Below are 23,055 nucleotides of genomic sequence, written 5' to 3'. Positions count from 1 at the left end.
TCAGCTGAGGCACTGAAATGAGTTTTCTTTTTAAAGATTATTATAGCTCCCACAGTGGACTCTTATTGGCAGAACTAATGGAGCGAGTAGAATTTACTTATGAGCTTAAATATAGGGCATTTGACTTGTGCAATAATATGCAATTGAAGTAAAGATTTGAAATACACATTTCCTTTTCAACTAATTTAACCAAGTAATGCCTGTCTTTAAAATTTATTGCAATTTCAGAGCTGCTTCTATGAGCTCGTTGTTAGCATGCTAGATTTCCATGCTATTAATCTAATTTTCCTATTTTATGTCTGCAGTCATCTCCTTCTCTACCATCCTGGTTCTCCTGTCTATAATCATTTGTGGTTTTCGCAGAAATTCCTGCAGGCCCTGGAGAACATTCTTAATGTTTCTGTTTGGAGCTTTCAGTTTCATTGCAATGGCACAAAAGGGATTTTTTTTGGGAGGCCTTGTAAAATAAAATTCAAATCCCTCTTTGTTGCTGGTGCACACACAGTCAGGCTGCTGGTGCTCTGCTCCTTGCACTTGGATCTGTACGCCTTCTGAGGGCGGAATGCGTTGCATGCAAATGGAACTGCTACTTTGGATGGCCATGTTTTCTAGGGATACGCATCAGGCAGGGTCAGTCAGAAAAGCAGCTGGGCTTCCCTCTTGTCCCAAGGGTTCTGGGGTGGGGCTGTCCTTAATTATGGAACACGCCTCCTTTTGGTTGACAGGGCCCTCCAGCAAGAATTATACCACAAAGGGGGGGGCGAGACTAAACAGGTGTTCCTGAGGAGGCAGCCCCCCCTCTCTCTCATGGCTCTGTTTTCCCTGCCTGATTCCCCCTCCCCACTTTGCTCAGGTAAGGGGGCCTGGTGAGTGTCACTGCTTCTGTTGCATCTTCCTTCACCTTCCTGACAGGAGCAAGGTAAAGTGGCTGTTTGACCACAGCAACCTGCCCTTGCAATTTTCAGTGTTTTTATTACATCACACTGACCTGCAGTCTTCGCCTCTTCTGACAACACTTCTGGGTTCTGTGGCTCCATTTCTAGGGCAACTATCTGTGGTAACACATTGTCTGTCCCTCTTCCTCTACTGGTATAGTCTCTCACTACAGACAGTTGCCCTAGAAATGAAGCCACAAGGGTTTTTCAGCGATTTTCAACCACTGTGCTCCAAACTCCCACCGCGTGCCTGCAGACCTTTGGCAGCAAATCAATGTGCTGCAGCACACCAGTTGAAAATGGCTGCCCTAGAGAGTCCCACAGCACCTCGCAACAGGTATCTATCATTTTGAACGTTGGGGAGGAAGGGGTAAAAGGGTTGTAGGTGTGAGAGAAGAGGGTTGAGCACTCGGCAAATTCCCCCTCCCCCATCTGTTTCTCCCCTCCAAACAATCCTTTTGCAAAGCTGCTTTGCCATAATAGAAATGGCCATTGGGCTTTTGATACATTCATTCCCCGGTAATGAATCTGCTCTGAAGATGGACAGGGCAATAAACATGCTTGTTTTATTGCAAGTGTGTGAGGGGTTTGGAGTATGGCAGTGAGCAGACAATTCCCTCTTTTCTGTTGATCTCTCCAACCAGAGAAGGTCTTCAATGGAACACTGGGGTGTTGAACTGGAAAACTTTTATTGCTGTGCAGCCATTCTGTCTCCCCAAAATACTGAAAGCCTTGGAAATTAAAAATTCAATACCTTCTGCTGAGGTCTGGCCTGGTTTCCTAGCAAGCCCAACAACTTTTTTTCTTTTTTTTCGAAATGTGCCTCCAATATTAGGCTCGGATTAAGAAAGCGTTAGCTGCATGCATGGTTTCCTTGATTCAATTTGCCTAATCTTGATTCTGTGATCCCCTGCTAAAACACAGTCTCTAATTAAAGGAGCTTGACTGGGAAAGACCTCAGTCTGGAAGGCCCTGGGAGAGCTCCTGCTGGTTGGAGTAATAGACAATACTGGGTTAAATGGATCAGCACCTCACATTTGTTTATAAAAGAGTTCACCCATTCTATCAGACCTGTGCATAATGCGAAAATGGATGCTGCTGATATAGAATAAGTTATTTTCCCCAGATCTGGAGAGGAGTTGTATGTGGAGTTCTAAAAAGTTACTGGGGAGCAGCTGTATACAAGGATAGCAGAATCATTTTCCTGTGGATAGCTATTTTCCAGGAAATCTTGTTCAGACGAGAGGGAGAGACTTGTCACTTTTATTTCACTTGTCTTTCTGTGTGTGGATAATAACAGTTGGGGGGGATGCATCAAGGGATTGATGTAGGAGGAAAGGGCTATCACCACTCCGGCTGATGTTAGAAAACTAAAAGGATGTTGCGTGTAGTTTGGCCCCAAGAGTGAACCAAAAAGCGACCAGGTCAGATCTCTACCCAGTGCTGAACTTACGAGGTGACCTTAGGCATTCTATATAACACAAGATGAAAATGAGAGCTGGGGTGGCAGACGGTTTCAAACTAGGACTGGGGAGATGTGGGTCTGAAACGCCACTTAACCGTGATGCTCATTGGGGTGACCTTGTGCAAATGTCACTCTCGGCTGCTTAGGGTGGTTAAGACAAAATGAAGAGAGAGAGAGAGCCTATATGGTACCTTGAGCTGCTTGGAGGAAGGGTGGAATGTCACCCAATAGGGAAGTAATTCAGAAGATTGGGGTTTCAGAATGCCTTCACTTTGATTCCCATCTCCTCATTCCCTCAAGATCATGAGGCCTATCAATCATTATTGTTTCAGTCTCATTGGGATTGAGTTTGTCTGCTCTCTTGTATCCTGTCGCCAGACATTGAAGCCACAGCGGGCCTTGTGATTTCGGCGCACACGTAAATCAAGATCAGGGAACTCAAGTGCAGTGGTGGGTGGGATGTGCATATCTTAATATACATGTATTATAATGCCATCTTTTTCTCCCCTCTAAATTTTTATCTACAGCCATTATCCGTGTTCATAAATTACTTTATTATTGCTTCAACTTTACTACAAGATGAGTGGCAAAGAGAGGAATGAAAGGTAATGGCTAGTGATTATTTAGCTGTCTCAAGAGGCACACATTAAGGATATTTCAGGTCAGGATCAGTGGCACCAGCGTTCACTGTATCTAGACCCCCTGCCTGGGCCTGATCCACCTGCATGGATCAGTGTAGACTTGCACCAGCAATGGCGCTGACACAGGTCTGAGTTGACCCATCGTAGCTGCTGGGGCTAATACCAGGGCAAGGGGACCTCCAGCAGCCAAACTCCCACAGGAGGCAGCATAGCCCATGCTGGTGCCACCACATGGGGATTTATGTTGGATTGGGCTGTTAGGATACTGCCGGTGAAAAGGCTCTATTCAGCTTTTCCACTTTCTGCACCTCTGATAGAAGAGGAACATAGAGCAGGGCTTTGCAGATGGCCTAAGCGCGCTGGGTAGATTTGTCCTTGATTAAGGCTGTGTTCACTGTGTGCTCTAAAATGAAGAAAAAAAAAAAAGGTTCTGCATCTGGACAATCCAAATTCTGTACCAGGAAAGTCTGAAATTAGTGGCATTAAGATAATTATGTACCACTTTTCAACAAGCATTCATGAAGCAATTTATAGAGAAAACGAAGAAACTAAATGGCTTCTTGTCCCGAAAGGGTTCACAATCTTAAAGTGCGGGAGAACCACCAGCAAGCAGCCACTAGGAAAAAGACTGTGCTAGGGTGAAGAGGGGCTGTGACTCCTGCTAAATATTAGAGGAGCGCACTTGGAAAAGTGCCTCCTTGTCCAGTTAGCAAAATAACCTGCAACTTTGTAGAGTTGCTTGTCTACTTTGGCATAATTCTGCAATGTTTAAAATATTTGCAACTTTGATTTTTAGTTTTGGGGAGGGGAGAGGAGCTACCCTGGGTATCAAGGGCCTTTCTCCAATCACTCAGAGCCTTACTTGGCAAATTCTGGCTGACAGTTGGAGTTTTGTGCCCAGCATTGCCTTATGTTCTCCTGTAGAATTGTGTTGCATGCTCAACCCTGTATGTTGTTGCATTGGCCTGGTGTGTTGGACAATGTGTTAATGGCTTTGTGTTTCTTAATTGTTTTGTAGAGAAATCTGAACCTGTGCGTACCAAATATTGAGTTGTGGTGGGAGAGGGATGGGGTTTAGGATTAAAAATGCTTTCAGACACCCAGGTAATCCTTGAAAATGCACCTTTATCATTCACAAGTGAAGAGAGGACTCCGGGGGGGGGGTATCAATGTCTGTACTTAGATGCTCCCACACTATTCAGCGCATTGGGCAGTAAGTGCTCTCCATCATACTCAATCAATTGCTGCAACCTCAACTTCATTCCATGACAGGTTGATGGCTGTTAGATCTTCAATGAAGGTCTTTTTCCATGTGATCTTTGGATGTCCTGGTTTTCACTTCCTCTTATATAGAATCCAGTTCATGGCTGTCCTTGGGAGTCGGGTTAGTGTTTGATGTAAGATATGACCTGCAAATTGGAAGCATTGTTCAGCCACGGTTTCCAAAAGTGCGCACATGCATGTTTATTGAAAACTTCCTGGTTTGTGGTATGTTTTCATTACGAGATGCCTAGGATTCAATGAAGACATTGTTGGAAGACATCCATTGGATTATGTTCTTTGTTATCTTCCGTGTCTCACATGCATATATCGCTGTTGGGACGACGATGGCATGGAGAAGTTGTATTTTTGTTCGTAAACTGATTGTGCTAGTGTGCCATATTGGTTTCAGATGTTGGAATGTAGCAGCGCAAGATGCTGCTCTGGGGAGCACCCAAGGCTTTTGGGGGCCTTGTTGCTTGGTGGGAGACACACAAGACTCTCTTGTGGCCTGATGGAAAGTTTGCTAAAGCAGAAGCACTCTGAGGGTTTGAAAGTTAGATCTCAAGGCAACAAAGCGTTAGAGAGCAATAAATACAACAGACAGGTATAATAGCAAGATGCAGAAGAAGCGCTGCGCTCCTGAAATTCAACCTTTTCTGCCTTTTATTCCTTCTCCAAACATTACACAACAGGCTGGGGTTTTCCATTCTCTCATCTTGTTTACAATACTAAGCCATGAGTCCATAGTCTGTGTAATAGGGACTTTTCCAAGAGGAAGCTGAGACTAACAACAATCACATTCCTAGATACGATTCTCTACAACATCTTCAAGGCTAGCTACAGAGCTTCAGACCTAGCATGTCACTAAGGCCGCGCCGAGTTTGCTCTTGTGCATGTGCAAAGTGTGCTTTGCTTCATTGCCAACATACTAAGGCTAAAGCTAAGGCTAGCGCTTCTGTAGATAACCACTACATTGGAAGACTGCAGTTGCCTTTCCAATGCGGCATTGGACATTGTGTGCCACATCTCCATCTGTAGTCAGGATGCTCCCTAGGTATATGAAGTTGTCAACCTCCTCGATCTGGAGGAGGACCAGCAATTTTCAACCAGTGTGTTGTGGTACATTGTTGTGCCATGAAAGGTCCACAGGTGGACTGTGAAAGTTTGGAGCACAGTTGTTGAAAATTGCTGAAAAACTGCAGATCTCTTCCTAGGGCAGCTATCTGTAGTAATGAATTGTACCTCTTCCAGCACTGCCAGTGGCGGAAGAGAGAAAGATAATTTATTACTACAGTTGCCCTAGAAATAGAGCTGCAGAACCCAGAAAAGTCTCCCGGAAGCCAGGAGTGACACCACGATAAGACCGTAAAAGGTTAGTGTGCCATGAGAAGAAAAATGTTGCAGTTCACTGTACTAGACTCTGGAGACTCAGAGGTACCAAGAGAGATTCTCATTCCTTTGTGTCTCTTATAGTGCAAGACTGAACCTTTGCCTCTCCCAAGTCTGTGGTACACACCTTTCAAAAGCGGAGAAGTAGAGTTAGTGGCAATCCCACTCCTTGATAACAAGGCCAACCTACATTACAGAACAATTCAGAACTGAGCAAATGCTGTTGGAATTTGGTTCTTTGTAAGCGTATGTGGGGGAAGAGGGGAAATTGTGTTGCCCCCTGATCTCTATCACTGCACACCTACTCAGATGCAAGTTGCGCCGAGTTCAGCAGGGCTTAATCCCAAATAAGTGCACCTAGGATTGTAGCTTCAGTTTTCCGAATTAATGCAGACTGCATAAGATCCATTATGGAACTTGAGGTTTTCCTGTGCTCTTTCACATTCATTTTCTTCTTCATTGATTAAAACATTTCCCATTTTGTACGTTAACGTATAATGAAGCTGTGACATAGGGAACCAAACCCGGCAGTACAGTCTAGTAATCAGTGCAGCGTGTTTTATTTTTGAACACGGACCTGCTTGACAGCCACTTAAAGCATAACAAAACTGAATATTGCTTGGTTGGGATGTCCCCCACTGAGGATGAGCTTGGCACACCCTTAAAAACTTCTTGCAGTCCCTTACATTTATATTTAAAATAGTTTTAAAAAAAAACAAAAAACTTGGTGTTGAATTTTCACTTCCTGCACACTGAAAAACAAATTTTTCTAGGGGGGATAAAAAAACGACTTGTCTGACACTCAAGCCACATATTGCACATAAGTGCTTACCTTCTTTCTCACCCACCTGCTAGGCTGCTCCACATTGCTTCAACACGCATGTGACTTTTTTTCCCCTGAAAAATGTTCCAAGTGCCTATTAGAACAGTGTCATTGGACATTGTTATGCATATCTTACCTGGGGAAAGGTACAACTACCTGTTTTGTCTGTCGGGGTTGGGCCTTAATGTGAAATCTCTGTTTACTTCGATCTGGTGTATCCCACTGACTGTGAACTGGGAAATTCCCATCTTGCCTCCTCCAGAAACTCAGTTGGGTGGCCTTGGGAAAGCCATGCTTGCCTCTGGCCCTGGTCTACATTATAGGAACTTTTCTAATAGCATTGCTTCCAAGGCAGCAATTTTCAATGTTTTTCTTCTCATGGCACACTGACCTCTATGGTCTTCGCCCCTTGTGGTATCGCCTCCAGCTTCCAGAAGACTCTTCTGGATTCTACAGCTCTGTTTTAGGGCAACTGCGTTGTAATGAATTGTCTGTCCCTCTTCCTCCACTGCGATGTCAATACCTTACTGCAGACAGTTGCCCTAATAACAGAACCCAGAAAAGTTTTTTGGCAGTTTTTCAACTGCTATACTCCAAATACCCACAGCACATCTCTGGATCTTTCATAGCACACCAGTGTGCCACAGCATACTGGTTGAAAATCACTGTTCTAAGGTAATGTATGTGAAGCACTTTATGTAGTTGCAAGTGTGTTCTATCGATACTAGGTATTAAAATTATAAGACCCGATTCCCATATTTCTTTTGGTAAGGGTGACTCCCACCTGCCAATTCTGTGTGTGAGGGTGATATCTTCTGAATGTGTTCCTGATGTGCTGAGCATTGAGACTTTCCATAATCTGGTGAAGATTGACAGCAGTTCTCTGTTTATCCATACTCTTGTCCAGTTTGTCCTTACTCTTCTATGCCGTCTTAATCTGTGTAACCAATAATACCTTATTTAATTAAACTATACATTTGTCATTGATACTGTGTGTTGTCAGAGGACTTTGTGTTCATCTAAATCCAGACAGGCTGTTCACATGCTACCTGTGTAGAAGTTGTTCCCACTCACTTGAAGCTTGGGTCCCTTGATGATGTGGGTCCCAGGATGTGGATGTGAGGGTCTGGTTAAACAGCCATTAGATGCTCAGTGCCCTGGGCTGAGTTGGGCTGGCTGATATCAAGGGTGGTGGCAGCATTGGTTAATGCACGGGAGCATAAGATGCTCAGACCCACACAACTGCCCATATTAGTAGATGGGGGGGGCAGGTGGGGGGGAACACAACTTTCTGCATTTCTTTTTATTGCCACTTGGTACATGATTTCATTTGAAAATGTTACCATGAAAGCCATGTCCTGCAGTACTTTAAAAAAAAAAAAAAAGGAAAAGGAAAACCTGGGTAGCCAGCATCTCAGTGGCTTTGACTAGCTGCTAGCCAATTAACCTCATTTGCCTAAAGAGCCTCCCTCTGCTTGGTGCTGCCACACCACCCTTCTCCATGCAAAGGGCACTCTAGGAATGGAGATGTTCCATGCTTTCCTACAGTGCCTTCATGTAGGAAGAAGGGCATAGTGGGCATGCAGTGCCTACCTGAGGGAGTCCTGGAGGGGTGGAGGAGTAAAAGCATTAACCAACACATTCAGGAAATTGGGAATGCCCGGACAACATGGCTTTTAGTGTACTTAGTTGCAGACAACATGCAGTTTTATAGAAGTTATCACTTCACTGTAAAAATAAGTATGGCTTTTTCATAGACTACACATCTCTGGGATGAACAGCTGGTGATGACCACTGATGAAAGCAGGCTGATGCCCTGTTGGAGGTATGCCTGATCTAGCAAGGCAGTTCTGTGGTCTGAAAGGGAAGTGTATAGGAACCAAGAGCATATGCAAAAATGCTGTGCTATGCAAGAGAAAGGAGTGGCCTAGGGAATGATCCAACATTCAGAAAGAGGAAAACTTCCTAAAGGTCTTTATTTTGGCATATTTTATTTTGGCCTGGCATTTATATTGTCCCGTAAATGCCAGCGTGATGTTTTGGGGATGTTTATAAAACATGTCTAGGTTGCTGCAAGTACAGTCAGGTCTTTTCTTACACACAGTCAACTTGCACAAGTTCAACTACACGTGTTTGGTAAACAAAATGGGGGGGAGGGGATGGACAACAATTAGTGCACGAGATTCTGTCCACTGTTCTACTTGCTATATGGATGCCCAGGTGTGGGCCTGAGATTAGGGAATGAAACTGCTGTTCCTTTTGTCGGTCTTAGTTCCTACCCACCAGCTGTAATTTTTAAAGAGACAATACTAATTTTTCAGCTGTAAGGGATTTTCAGTGCAGTTAGAATATATGTCTTTTGGCTTTAACTCCAACCTCATAGTTTAACCCTCATGTAAGACTATTCAGTAATTGTGCAGTCTTGCGTATTGTATAACTTTCCTTGAACATCGTTGCTGAAGTTCCCACACTACATTAGGGACGTTAGTTTGTCCCAATAAGATGGTTATATCTTAATTAATTCAAATTCAAAATGGTTCTACTAATATTTTATTTGCGTTTCATGCTATATGTGCCAGGTGTATGTGCATGACATAGCCATGGAGTGGGTGCCAAGTATCAAAGGCTGTTGTGTTCCTTCCCTTTAAATAAGGGCTTCAACAGGAGCCAATTCACTGGGCTTGAACTTTTTACCTCTTAAAACGTTTATTCTGGAGTCTGAAAATTAAAAACATCCACCCCTGTGTATCTTTAAATATTTTCCTAGCACTAGGCCAGTCATTTCCATGAAGAGTTGGAACTTATTAATGGGTTGCAAGAGTTTTGTAGCTAGTTTATTGAGGGGCTGGGGGCCTTTTACTTTGCCACCATGAGTGGGTTTCAGCTGGATAAAATCTGCTGGCTTTTGAATAATTCTGCGCAGGAATCCTTGCTCATTTTTTTCTTTTCGGAATGGGCAATCTCATTCTCGTGTGCCCAATTTTCCAGCCTTTTAAAACTGTCTAGTATTCAACTTTTGCTTTTGTGTGCTTGCATGACAAAAAGATATTAACATGGTTTAAGCTACTTTAATCCCCCTAACACTTTCTGTAATGGTTGTTAGGGATAAAGTGTCTTGGAGAGGTTGTCTTGTTTTTCCCCCCTCATATATTGTCCTGTTTGTTCTTTGAGGATGTGCAAAGGAGAGGTGCTGCTTTTTAGTTTGCACAAAAAACTTCTTGGGGAGTTACACAATATGAGTAAGAAAATGTGAGCCATTAGAAAGGAATATGGCTTCTCTGCCACCTACAGAGCATATAAGGCATCCTTGTACTGTAGTTGTGCCATCTTGCCTGATTTGACTAGAAACTGGGACCTTGGAAGGGCCCTGCTGCCAGAGACCTCTGTAGTTAGAATGTGCCCTTCTCTCAGTAGCAAGGAGAGCACTGCCAGGAGAGAGGGTTACCTTCATCTCCTGCTTGTTGGCATCCTTAAAGCAACTGGTGGGCCAGAGTGAGACACGGGATGCTGAACCACATGGGTCATTGGCCTGATCCAGGAACTGAGCTTTTAGGAGGCACTGGGGTTGAACCAGGTGTACACAACATGGCGTTCTGACCCTGAGCTGCGGCTTGTCGCATGAACTGTATTCCTCATGTTTCTTGTTGGCTCTTGGTCTTCAATGTCTTAAAGGTGTGAAAGGACTGTACTTCTGTGGCATGAAGATTTTAGACTTCTAAAGGAACTTGAAGAAGATGATGCAGCAAATTCTGGGGTGGGGGGCAGGTCTGAAAGGGAAGCATTCCTTGTTGGGTCTCCTTGAGTGTTTCTGATTTGGGCCGTTTTGTGACAGATCCCAAAGAGAGACTCCGTAGGCTGCCTCCATTGATTTCTGAAACCCAGTGGTTCCCTCATGCATCATAGTGCCTATGTGCCATGGAGAACTCACAGAGGCACTGCAGGATGTCCCAATGGCCTCTTCTTACCAGCTTTGTTGGCGCTGCCATCTTGGATCGTGTGATATCTTGTGCAATTCAAGATGGTGCCCGTGTTGCGACAGAGTACCATGATAGGAGTAAGTTTGAGAACTGCTGTCTTAACCCAACCAGCTTGGCTTTGGCCTTTGTGTGCTTTTTTTTCTCCCATGTTTAACAGTTTGGTATTTCTTGCCACCCTGATTCCTGTGTGCTGCTGTCTCACATTAGGATACTTGGGGTGAGGGAGTTCAAAGGGAGATGTGTCATTGTGGAGATGAGTGCTGGTGGTTCCCAGCGTTCTGTGTGGTGAGCATCTATGTTTGGGTCTGTCTACATCGGTTTTCTGCACCAGGCCTTGCCTTCTGTGGAACAAATGCAGATTCATGGAGTCTTGTGGTGTTGTAAAACACACACAGTCCCTCCCCAATGAATAAATTTTCATTACTCAAATTTGTGACCGAGTCCCATAGATTCCTGGCAGTGGTGTGGGGGCTGTGTGACTTTGCTGCTCCTGTGTCATGGCAATAACATTTGCAGGATTGCAGGTGCATGAGACATAGTAGTTGGCAGTTCAGGTGTAGGACATAGCCACATTGGGCTCCATCCAGATCAGGGGTGTCCAAACCCCGGCCTGCAGGCCACTTGCGGCCCTTGGGGACTCCCAATCTGGCCCATGGGGAGCCCCCAATCTCCAGTGAGCCTCTGACTCTCTGAAGACTTGCTGGAGCCCACACTGACCCAATGCAACTGCTCGAAGCGTGAGGGTGGCTGTTTGACCTGTCACATGAGCTGTGGGACAAGCTGCTTCATGTCTGTGATGCAGCAGCGGCAGTGAAGGCCTTTTATAGGCCTTGAGCTATTGCAAGACCTTCATTCATCCATCTCTGATATATTGATTTATGTAAATTTATTCCAATTTTAAACGTTTATTTATTCCATCTCTGATATATTGATTTAACGTTAAATTTATTCCAATTCTTCTTTTTTTTCCCGGGCCCTGACACTGTGTCAGAGAGATGATATGGTCCTCCTGCCACAAAGTTTGGACACTTCTGATCCAGGTGATCACTGCCCTTCAGATGTTCCCAGTGCTAGTGTAGAAGCAGTGATGTTGTGGTGACTCTTACACCACTGCAGGTAGTGTACTAGATGTTATGTGCTTGCTGCCTAAAGGTCCCATCAGTTGCACACATTCCAGACCTATGTTGTCATTGTTAGTGAGCAGGTGTGATGAGAAGAACTGTACCTGTAGCTTCACTTGTTGTGTACCTTCACAAACTGTAACGATCAGACAATGACTTCATGAGGCCAGAGGCAAAGTGTGATCAGGACTCATTTTCTGCATTTGATGGTCGTGATGTGGCTCTGGATATTTCTTCATTCCCTCTGCTCAAGCTTGTAGCCTGCGTGATTCAAAGGAAATAGGGAAAGGTTTTTCTGAAGGCTACACCTGCTTGAACCCCTCCCCCCAAGCTCTCTTGCATTGGTGTATAATGGAATCTACTAGGATAGCCTATTCAGTGCAGTGGTTACAAGGCTATGACTACAGAGCGCAAAACTCCAGCCATACAGCTCACTTAGGACAGCTTGGATCTGCCGAACCCCCCATGTAGGGTGGTTGTGAGGATTAGGATGAGATGGGAAAGAGAAATGCATACACTGCTTGGAGCTCCTTGGAGGAGAAGTTGGATCAAAATAAACTTCACCAAACTGCAGAGTGTCAGAATAAGCAAAAGAGCAGTGAAAAATAGCATGATTAATATAATTGCCACAAGCACAATGCAAAAATAAGTTCTCCTCCAGGAAGACAGACTGCCTATCAAATCTCTGAGAGGAGGGGGTTCCAAAGGGCTGTAAAACAAGTTGTATGGGGTAGTGTGTGTTGCTATTCCTAATCATTGTAAGCTCCCCTGAGGTTTCTAATCTGAAGGGTGGGACGAAAGCATTCAAAATGCCTTAAATTATCAATTCCTTTGGGTTCCCAGTGCTGACCACAGCACCCCACCTTTCTCCCCCAGATCATTGAACCATCCCTAGGGCGAGGAAGGTCAAAGCGGCTGGTCAGCCATTGGCTACAACTGCCTGCCTCCACGTCAGCCTCTCCCCCAATCAATTCCTTTTATTTGCATCAGCCACAGAGCACAGTAATCAATTTGCAAAATTAACAAACCAGAATGAAATTAATGCCACCATCAATAAAGCAGGTGAGGGTTCAGATAAAGTCTTTGTCTGAATTGCAACCGCTAAGAACTTTGCAGACTTGAATATAACAGATTTATCCCAATCAGCAAGAAGAAAAGACATAGAAAATTCAGGTGTCCACCTGGGAAAGGAGACAATACTGAGGTGCTTAAATTCCTCCACTGATGTTTATGAAACAAACACAGCCACATAACCTGGGCTTTTGTTTCTATATCGCCATCTCCACAAGGGCATAAACAGTCTTCCTCTGAAAATCAAACCAGCACTGTGGCTCAGTGACAGAGCATCAGCTTTGCATGCCGAAAGGCCCGGGTTCAGTCCCTAGCAGAAGTTCCAGGTAGGGCAGAGAAAAATCCCTGCCTCAAACCCTGGAGAGTTGCTGCCAGTCCATGTTGACAGCACTGAGCTGGCTGGACCACGGGTCTGACTCTGGCTAAGGCAGGGCTGCAGTAGTTCTCTCCTGTGACGTTCGCCACCAACATCTGATTGTCAGAGGCGTACCTTGTCAGAGGTGTCATTTAGCTAATGTGATGCATTCATGGAGGATGTGGCTGATACAGTCCTTTGTGTTGGCCCTGTACCCCGCCGGATTCCAAACACTATCCTCGGTAATGCCAGGGTGTGATCAATAACATTCATGTTGGCATGATGTAATCTCACACACATCTCACATGTCTGTGTGAATGTTGGAATGTGCTTCTTCAAGGGAGGCCAAAAGATCAGCCCTGACATAGCAACTAATGTTCATCTGCTAGTGCGCCATGACGGTTGTGTACTTCATTAATGTTCCGTAAGTTGTCTGGATCTACAGAAAGTGTCTAAATGAGTTTAAATGCCCAGCCTCATTCATATTCAGAGTTTGTGTTTTATGTTAAAACGATTCAGCAAAGGGTTAGATGATTCTGTGCAAAATGGCATTTTATTTCTAAATACAACATGCAGCAGATGGTCCCTGGTCAGGAAGGATTAAAATTAAACCCTCTCAACTGTGTGTTTATCTCTTGCAGCACATCTCTCTGAGCCTGTGTGTGAGAGAGAGAAACAGAGAAGTATAAACAACTGGATCTTGAATGTTAAAATAGGCAACTCTGTTCACCATTCGCAACAACCCAAGTCAGTTTTTGGTGCACAGTTGCTAGCAGTTGTTTTGATCCTTTTCTGTTCAGAGGCAGAACATATTAAACTGCCCCATTCCTGCAAAGGTGGTGTTTGTGCAGAATGAGACTTCCACCTGTGGGTCACCTTTCGGTATGCAGTTTTGTGGGAGAAAAGTGCTCTAACCCAGCACACAGTGGACATGCCTTTGATGATTTCCGCTCATGGTGTGTATGCATGCTTCCAAAACAGACTGTTGGAATTGGAGGGAGTGGAGTAGGAGAACTGATCAGTTCAGTAAAGGGCATCACCACTGTACAAGATTAGGATTCTTGTGTATATGTGAATAATTTGAATGTGATGTGATGGATTATTCTTCTGCCCCACCCTTACTGGACTCCCACTGGACTTTCAATCCAGATCAGCAATCAGGCCTGCTGTTTCAGTAAGACTCTGTCTAAACCAGTGGTTCCCAAATTTACCTGGATCGCAACGCCCTTGCAGTCTCTTCTTCCTGGCTCAGCTGGATGCTGCCATCTTGGATCTTGCAAGGTTCAAGATGATGGAGCCTGGAGGAATGAATAGGGGAGGCCACTAGGGACATCCAGTGGTGTCCCTGTGTGCCGCAAAGCCCCAAGATGTCATGATGCACACTTTGCAAACCCCTGATCTAAGCAATATGAATGTCACACACTTTAACAAAGGGATGACTTGTGAAAGTGAACTCCTGAGATGGAAAGGGAGGAAGCATCATGTGGTGATAGAGCTAAATGAGACCCAATGTCACATGAATTACCTTCTCATTGTGAGGTGTGTGTGTGTGTGTAGTTCAGGCCATATAACTTACAGCATTATCATGTTCATTTCAGTCAAGACTTTTTAGAGTGTTGAAACGGACCACCTTGGTGGAAAAGATAAATGTTCACTGGATGTCCACCACTGATGTGATTCTTGTGTTTCTCCTTGGGGATTGGTGGGAGAGCTGGAGTCCTGTGAGATCTGACCTGCAACATACCAACATCTGTTGGTGCTGTTTTTGGGAAACCAACAGGGTTGTCACAGGTTTAGGAAACCTGTGACAGAAAGTACTATGGATATTCCATTATACGGCATTGAGAAATAAAACTGTCTGGGGTGACACTGATTGTCAAATCTCAAGTAAGGGGTTTTCAATGCCATTTTCTGATGTCCTTTAAGCCATTTTTGCCCAACATTGCATACACGCAGCAGGGACCATATGTGCCCATCTGTGGGCAAAAACGGTTTAAATGCCCCTACCTGTCTGGATTTTACTGATACCTACACCCAACAGATTTCTGTCATAAAGTGAGGGCCAATCACCTGACTCATGACAGTGGCAAACTTGTATCTTTATTTATGGGTCTGCCCCAGTTGCACACAAAGCAGGTTTGGGCGAGGTGAAAGGTGCAGACTTTGATGCCCAAAGGGAGCAAGTGGGACTGAGAGACTGAACTGTGCCTTTTGCCACTTTCTTTATCACACAATCTGTCTCCCAAGGTAATTTTCCTCCAGCCAAGCTTCAGTGCTATAAATGGGCCGGGTGGGGGAGTGACCAGTGAATGGGGGTGGAGGGAGGTTTAGCACTCAACCCACACACCACCCATTTTGCATTTTTGCTCTCATCCGGGCAGGCTGCCATTGAGAGATGCAGATCTTCTATACTCATGTATAGTTCAACCCTGAATTGAGGAATAGGGCTGGGTTCCCATAAAAGGCTTAAGGCAAAGGGTTAGAACAGCAATTCAACTTTTTTCCATCTCATGGCACTCTTGACAAGGCACTAAAATTGTCAAGTCACACGATCAGTTTTGGTTTTTTTTTTTTTTGTACAATAGATAAGGCACACCACACTACCAGCAGGGGAATCGCATCCCCCAGTGGCTGTACTAACAAATGACCCTTCCCCAAACTCCCACAGCACATCTATGGACCATTAGTAGCACACCAATGTGCCTTGGGTTAGAAATCACTGGGTTAGAAGGTGAAGAGGTATTATGGGTTTTGTATCCTAAACTCCTGCGGAAGGAGTCCAGAAAAAAATCTTTCCATGGGACAAAGGAAATCTCAGGATGTTACCCTCCTGTGCCCTTGCTGCTTGTACGAAGGAAGAAAACCCAGGGTGGAAATCAGAATATTCTACATATAGTTGAATCTTTCTTTGCCTCTTCTGCTTTTTAAAAAAGAGGACACTTTTTTTTATCCTAGGTTGGAACAAGATATTAAGAAGTTGAAGGCGGACCTGCAGGCCAGCAGGCAGATTGAGCAAGAGCTGCGTAGTCAGATTGGGGCTCTGTCCAGCACAGAGCGGGGAATTCGGTCTGAAATTGGACAGCTCCGCCAAGAAAATGAACTGCTTCAGAATAAGTAAGTCTGCCGCCCCACCCTCCCCTGCGAGCTGTTGGGCCTTTTCCTTCTGCCTTCTGTGCTTGTAATCTGACGCTTTTTATTTCTTTGGATTTTTAAAATTGCAGAGCATTACAGCTGAGCTCCCTTTTAAGTCCCGTTCACATTAATGGGGGAGACTTGAGTATATGCTTAATTCTTCTGCTGAAGTCAATGGTATTTAAAAGTGCTTAGCTTTTGCGGGATCTCATGGCCTTGGTTTCACATGCTGCCCTGTGTGCAGTTGATGGGAAGGCCACGTATTTGTTCCCTGAGCACATGGAGGTATCACCCACCTGAGATGACCATCTCTTTGAACTTCATGGATGGTCCAGCCCAGATTGGTGGCGAGACTTGTTAATAATCAGCAGTGTGCTGGAAAGGCTATGCTCAAATGTGCACGAGTGAACACCTCCAGTATTTATACTTTTTCAGTGGAAGAGAAGAGAGGGAAGCAGAGACAGCATTAACTTTCTCCCGCCCTCTGCCTTTTTCAGACTTCATAACGCTGTACAGATGAAACAAAAAGACAAGCAGACCATTGGCCAATTGGAGAAAAAGCTGAAAGCAGAGCAAGAGGCACGGACCTTTGTAGAAAAGCAGCTGATGGAAGAAAAAAAAAGGAAGAAACTGGAAGAAGCCACTGCAGCTCGGGCGGTTGCATTTGCTGCTGCCACCAGGTACCTGGCAGTTCACCTCCCCTTTCTCCCTGACAAGCTAGTTTTCTCCATGCAGGGGGTGTTTCATAGAGAAGCAGTCAAACATCACAGTTCTTTCATCTTTGTGGAAGCTGTGCAGTCCAGGAAAAGCTTTAGCATGACTCTACTGAATGTCTGCACTGATCTCTTGGTTTTTATGGCAGCATCGGTGATTATACTCTTTTAATTTGAATGGATCTGATGCAAGGTGTTCAGAACCTTATCCAAGAGCTTAGAAGGGTCTGAAGAGTGGAAAAGTGCAAGCTCGCCTGGTAGGTCTAAAACCAAGAGAGCTGCACGCAGCAGAGAGTTAGGTCAAAGGAAAATGTTTCTTTACCAGGTGTGTAATTAGTCTGTGGAAATCCTTGCCACAGGAAGTAGTGATGGCATCTTGCCTAGACGCCTTTAAGAGGGGATTGGACAAATTTCTGGAGGAAAAGTCCATAAAGGGTAACAAGTCGTGATAGGTATGTGCAAGCTCCTGGTTTTAGAGGTAGGCTACCTCAGAGTGCCAGATGCAGGGGAAGGCACCAGGACGCAGGTTGTGTCTTACTGTCTTGTATGCTCCCTGAAGCATTTGGTGGGCCATTGTGAGATACAGGAAGCTGGACTAGATGGACCTTTTGGCCTGATCCAGCAGGGCTCCTATGTTAGCAGGGCTTCCTGCTCTTCAGATCCAAGGTCACTTGCTGGTTTTCCAGGGAGCTGGAGTTCACATTTGATGACTGTAGCTGCAAACCATAACTGAGGTTTATGTGGCTCATGAAGAACATGCAAGCCAGTGAGCACCACAAGCTCTTCAGAAACTGCAAACTCCAGTTGTGTCTTCCCCCCCCCCCAAACTTTCATTCTTGTCATGCTGGTGCTACTTTCACAAAATGAGCACTGCAAGTTCCTCCATTCTCTGTTGTTGTTTTGCTTTGGCAGAGGAGAGTGCACAGAAACTTTACGAAATCGCATCAGAGACCTGGAAACAGAGTGCAAGAAGCTGACGATTGACATAAAGCTGAAGGAAGATCAGATACGAGATCTAGAAATGAAAGTTCAGGTACTTGGAGAATGTCAAGGAGATAACTGTCTGTCTCCTCCGTTTATTGATGTCAGTAGATTTGTAGGGGAAGGGAGGAATTCTCAGCTTCACAGATTTGAGACCTTTCACACAATTTACCAAGCTTTGAGCATTCTGTACAAAATGAGGAAACATGCTGATGTGTTCCATTGTTAAGTTTGCTAATATGGCAGGGAACCTGGGATTTCTTTGCTGTGTTCCTGAAGTGTTCTTGGCTGAGCTATTCTTGCTTGCATCGACAAACACCCTTTAAGCCCACTTCATGCATTGGGTTGTATCCTAAGAAAGTTAGTCATGACTACCTCTGCAATCAGTGAGGCAGTGTTAGCTGCAATTTGCTTAACACCCATTAAATTACAATTGGACTCAAGATAGGCTTCCTCAGTTGCAGTACTGTGTGTTAGCAAACCCTCATTTGCTACTAAGCAATGGTGGGAGCTACAGCCCAGCCTTGGCTTCCTGGCAAGTGTCTTCTGCCTGGTCAGTTCATTTGCAGGCAGTTCATTCAGTGTTTACACAGAAAGCATCTTGGGCTAGAGGCAGAAAATAGATTTTTTAGCATTGAAGTGGTTTGAAAGTGGGCTTGTTGCACACCTCTATGTGCCACTCTGCCTGCAGTAAAGAGATTTGACACCTGGAAAGGAAATGTGGGAGGCAGGTGAGCACATCACATTGACAAGTACGTGTTTGCAATACCTCAGGGGGTCAGGGAGCTGTAGGAGATGCTTAATCCCACTTTCACTCATGAAAACACTCATTTCAGTGGGCTTTGAGGCTGAATGACAATCTAGAAAACTACATTTGAAAGAAATCTCAAATGCTTTAACACTCAGGTTGTCCTTTAGTCTGCATTTTTGTTTCAACATTAGTCCTGTGCTTCAGTTTGCTTCTGATGTGTGTGTGATAGTGGTAGTAGTTGCCTTGGGGTCCTGCAGAACAGATAAGGCAGGATATAAATATTTTTGAATAGCTGTTTCTAATTTAGGAAGCTGCACTGTGCAAGGAAGAGAGCAATTCAAATTGGTCAGGGAAGAATTGATTGAGAAAGAAGGGGGAAGGCACCTGGCATTCACTCCCCCCCCCCCCACAAATTCATCTCCCCAGTCCCGCATGAACTTTACAGGGGCTTGGATTGGAAAGGATTGTGTGTTCCTCATAAAATGTAGCTGTGCCCTGAAGCAGAGGTTGAGTTTACCTGTATAATTCTTTTTCAATAGTTAGGAAAGCATGCGTTCAGTGAACTACAACTGAGAGGGGATGAGCACATGTGCACAAGAGTGTCAACTCTAAATAGAATCTCACTTTTTAAAAGATACAAAAATAGATGCAAGCTCTGCATCTGTTTCTCACTTATCTGTTCATAGATTTGAATTTTTTTTTTTTTTTTGCTTCCTTGTGTTTCTCTTTTCCTTCACGCTGCATAGAAAGGCTGGTGTAATCAGCCCAGGCTAGGGGAAAAGTAGTGTAATTCCAGATTCTTATGCTGAGAGCTGCAAAACATGCAGAAAAATATTACCTTAATTGTTCATGTGCTTATGCTTTTGTGCTTGGAAAGAAAACAAAAAAGTTTGACGCTGTGGACTTGACAGGCATCAAGGAAAGTTCTTTATTAGAGAGCATTCAAATGTGTTCAGCTCTCATGATTGACGTAGTTAAAGCAGAGGTAGAAAAACGCCCCACCCCTGTCAAGCCTAGACAGGTTGGGTGGTAACTCAGAAATATAGCTTTAAAGGAGAGAAGGTTAGGTAACCTGTTCGTTCGCTTGCCTCGGTTTGGAAAATAAAATCCTAAGAGATTTTCTTAAGCAATTTGGGTGTATTTGTCTTCCCCCCCCCCCCAAAGTTATAGTGTTGGGAGATTATCTTTCATTACACATCTCTTTGTAATGCTCCTTGGGTTGTTTATTTACTCCATCAGAATTCAGAAGTGGTCATGTCACCGGTTTTGAGATCCGATCGCTGTAAACAAAGAATTACACGCACACATTTTGTTGTCTTTGAAGTTAGACCTGTTCATTCTTGGGTGTATTTGGGGTGCTGAATCCAAAAATGCCATCGGTTTTGCCCACTTTGCTCTAGTTTGGGGGGGTGTGGCATAGCCACCTTTATATGCATATTCAAACAGCTTCCTGTGTCCTCACAAGGAAACTGCTTGAATTGGCATATAAGGTGGCTATGCCATACCCCCTAAACTAGAGCCAATTGGGCAAGACCAATAGCAGTTGGGATTCAGCACCGCCAAAATATCCTAAATTGTTCAAACTTCCTTGGCAACTAAAAAAGGGGTTGTTGTTTTTTTTTGTAGGCCTATGTTGTCAACTGCACTCTGGTTAAAGACTGGTATCTCGGCCAGGGGAGTGGCAGGACATGTGGCTCTTTTGGTACAGAAAAAATCCCCAGATTTCCGGGAATTAAGACAGGGCTGAAATAAAAGGCTTGCACAAGAGACTCTGGCTATGTAGTTACATAGCTTGCAGAGAACAACGCCTCTGTTTGGAGTTGCATCCTCGGTGGTGCTGATTGATTCCATTGAGCCCTGAGTGTTGCAGAGCCATTTGACTCATTGGGGGGAGATGCCTGTGCTTCAGAAGGTGCCTTCTGGCAGTTTCTTCCTGGGAGGGGCTGGGCTGAAGTCAGCGTTGCTCCTCCTGGGCATGAAGGGCCACTGAAAAAAATGAGTCATAGGAGCCTTTTACTTGTGCCCTTTGCCAAGGGGAGGTTTGGGGTTTAAATGCAACCAGGGAAGCGTTTGTCTTGGTTAATGACAGGTGAGCAGGGCCCCCACACAGGCCAAAAGTGTACTCTGGAGTGGTGCTGATATGTTTGCCTCTTGACCTCATTGACTTCTTTACATGTGTTCAGAGCCCTTGGGAAGGGTGGGGAAAGAAATCTGTATGATGACACAGGAGTGTGTTGTGTCGACTTCCAAGCCTCCGCAGTTCTAAGTTGGCCTTATATTCAAATGATGCTGGAGCAGGTGCATCTCACATGACTTTTGAGGTCAGAGATACAACCAAGTCATTCTAAATCCCAGCATACAGCAGATCAGCCCCCAAAGGTATCCCTTTGTTCCCCTCCCCGCCCAATGGGTCAGAACAAATCTAGCAGCATCTCAGTCGAAAGACTCTGTTTGTAACTATCCTGCTTTCATTTCTTTCACAGGAGCTGCGGAAGTACAAAGAGAATGAAAAGGATACAGAGGTGTTGATGTCAGCACTTTCAGCCATGCAGGACAAGACACAGCACTTAGAGAACAGCCTGAGTGCAGAGACGAGGATCAAGCTGGACCTGTTCTCGGCATTAGGGGATGCAAAGAGGCAGCTCGAGATCGCCCAAGGTAAGTGGGGTACTCTTGGCGCTACCAGATAGTGGTGGAACATAGAGTGATGCAGCATGAGGGTGCTTAGAACCCCATGGTGCAGGTTGAAAGTGCTTCCATGCACCTGTGGGGGAGGAGGGATGTGTTGGCTTCCCCTCTTCTGTTGCATTTTCCAGTTGTACCTCCCACGTCATATCAAATACTGCTCCAGAGGGCTCCCTAGCCTACAGGGCAGCTTTTCAAGGAGTAGGAAAGGAAGACTGAAGAGATTCCAGTGTGCTTGATGGGATTTCATGTGTGGCTGTTTGGGTGCCAACCCTTGACTGCTTGATGCGACCTTTCCAGTTACCCCTGTGTAACTGCCCCATCTTCCCCCCCCCTTTGACCAGTTTTAATGAGCCCCCCCTGGAACAGTCTCATCTCTATAAAACTTGCTCTGCTGCCTTTGCACTTCATGGAGATTTAATCTGATGCAGAATCCCCACCCCACCCAGAGCTGTGCTTTAGGCCAGATTTCAGTGACTGCTCTATGCCTCAGCTCACTCTTGATCTGCAGTGGTGCAGTGTTAAGTTGGGTTAACTGCTGCTTGAATATCCAGCCATAATTCTGATCGTCTCTATGGGAAGCAGGGTAGAGGGAGACCAAAGATGGCTGGCTTAGGGATTTAGGAGCAGTTGCTTTGGCCCTTCTCAGCAGCGGTGAGACGGTCAGGCCAGCCTAGTTTAGCACAGCATCCCCAGCACCCAGCAATGCAGCTGTGTATTTCAGAGGATGGAAACATGCGGTGATGGAAAACATGTGGGTTGAATTTTATTGCATCTGTGAGCGCAAGTGCAGCCACTGCAGAAAATTCAGCCTGGTAGGACATTAACAGCCTAGTCACAGCTGGAACTTCTCATTTTGCAAACTCTGTTCAGGAAAGCAAAATGCTGGGGGATGTTGGAAGAGAAAGTAATGAGAATGTGCTGAAATTGTTCAATTTGTGGCTCACTGAGAACCTCCATCTTTTTTTTCTAACCTTGGAGGTTATAAAAAAATTTTTTCTAACCTTGGAGGTTATAAAAAAAAATAACCTTTTGAGGCAGACTGGTTTTCAGCCTTCCATCTAGATCAGGGGTCTCCAAACCCCGGCCCAGGGGCCAGATGTGACCTGCGACAAGCCTCTATCTGGTCCACAGCCAGTCTCTTGTCCCCTGAAAGCCTCTGGCCCACTCAACCGTACATGACCAGAGCTGTGCTCTGGTTGTGTCTGGAGGATGTTCTGAGGGCCAAAGAGGTGGAATGAATGACCCCATTCATTCATTTATTCACTCATCTAAGTTCCATCTCTAACTTATCTATTTAATTTTTCTGTTTAAATTTTTTTCCGGCCTTCAACACCACGCCAGATATTTGATGCGGCCCTCTGGCCAAGTAGTTTGGAGACCCCTGATCTAGACGTATCCATCGATCCATTTTTTTTTTAGGCAAAGGGAGGGGGAATTCAGATGCCCTGCATACCCCAGAAAAGCACATAGCTTCGTTGTCTTCAAAAGTCTTCATTGCTGTTGCAGAGATTTCCAGCCTTAGTCTTCATCTGTTGTTGAAGACTACTTCATCTGTTGTTGTTGATCACATATGCCGATTGCACTTTAGAAACGTTTGTTGATGATACATTATAGTGCAGTGGTTCCCAAACTGGAGGGTCACGACCCACCATCCTGGGAAGCACTGACCAATGCCCCTGTAAGGGGCAGGGAGAGGGGGAAGGCATCAACGTGATTCCCAGGAGCATGCTGCTGCCACCGGAAGGGGGGC

At 45.0% G+C, this 23,055-nt stretch overlaps 1 protein-coding gene across 1 annotated transcript in view; it reads left to right on the top strand.

Annotated features, from left to right (window-relative positions):
• MACO1 (macoilin 1) overlaps window positions 1-23,055 on the top strand; it is a 74,716-nt gene that overhangs the window by 46,505 nt on the left and 5,156 nt on the right. The window contains exons 7-10 of the mRNA XM_066638413.1: window positions 15,996-16,154; window positions 16,670-16,852; window positions 17,798-17,918; window positions 21,101-21,275. Of these exons, the coding sequence (XP_066494510.1) occupies window positions 15,996-16,154; window positions 16,670-16,852; window positions 17,798-17,918; window positions 21,101-21,275 (638 nt within the window). The remainder of the gene's footprint in view (window positions 1-15,995; window positions 16,155-16,669; window positions 16,853-17,797; window positions 17,919-21,100; window positions 21,276-23,055) is intronic.

The sequence above is a fragment of the Tiliqua scincoides genome, chromosome 10, assembly GCF_035046505.1.
Source record: "Tiliqua scincoides isolate rTilSci1 chromosome 10, rTilSci1.hap2, whole genome shotgun sequence".
In the NCBI taxonomy this organism is placed as follows: Eukaryota; Metazoa; Chordata; class Lepidosauria; order Squamata; family Scincidae; genus Tiliqua; species Tiliqua scincoides.
Note: the sequence above shows the minus strand (reverse complement) of the source record. Positions and strands in the feature narration are given on the sequence as shown.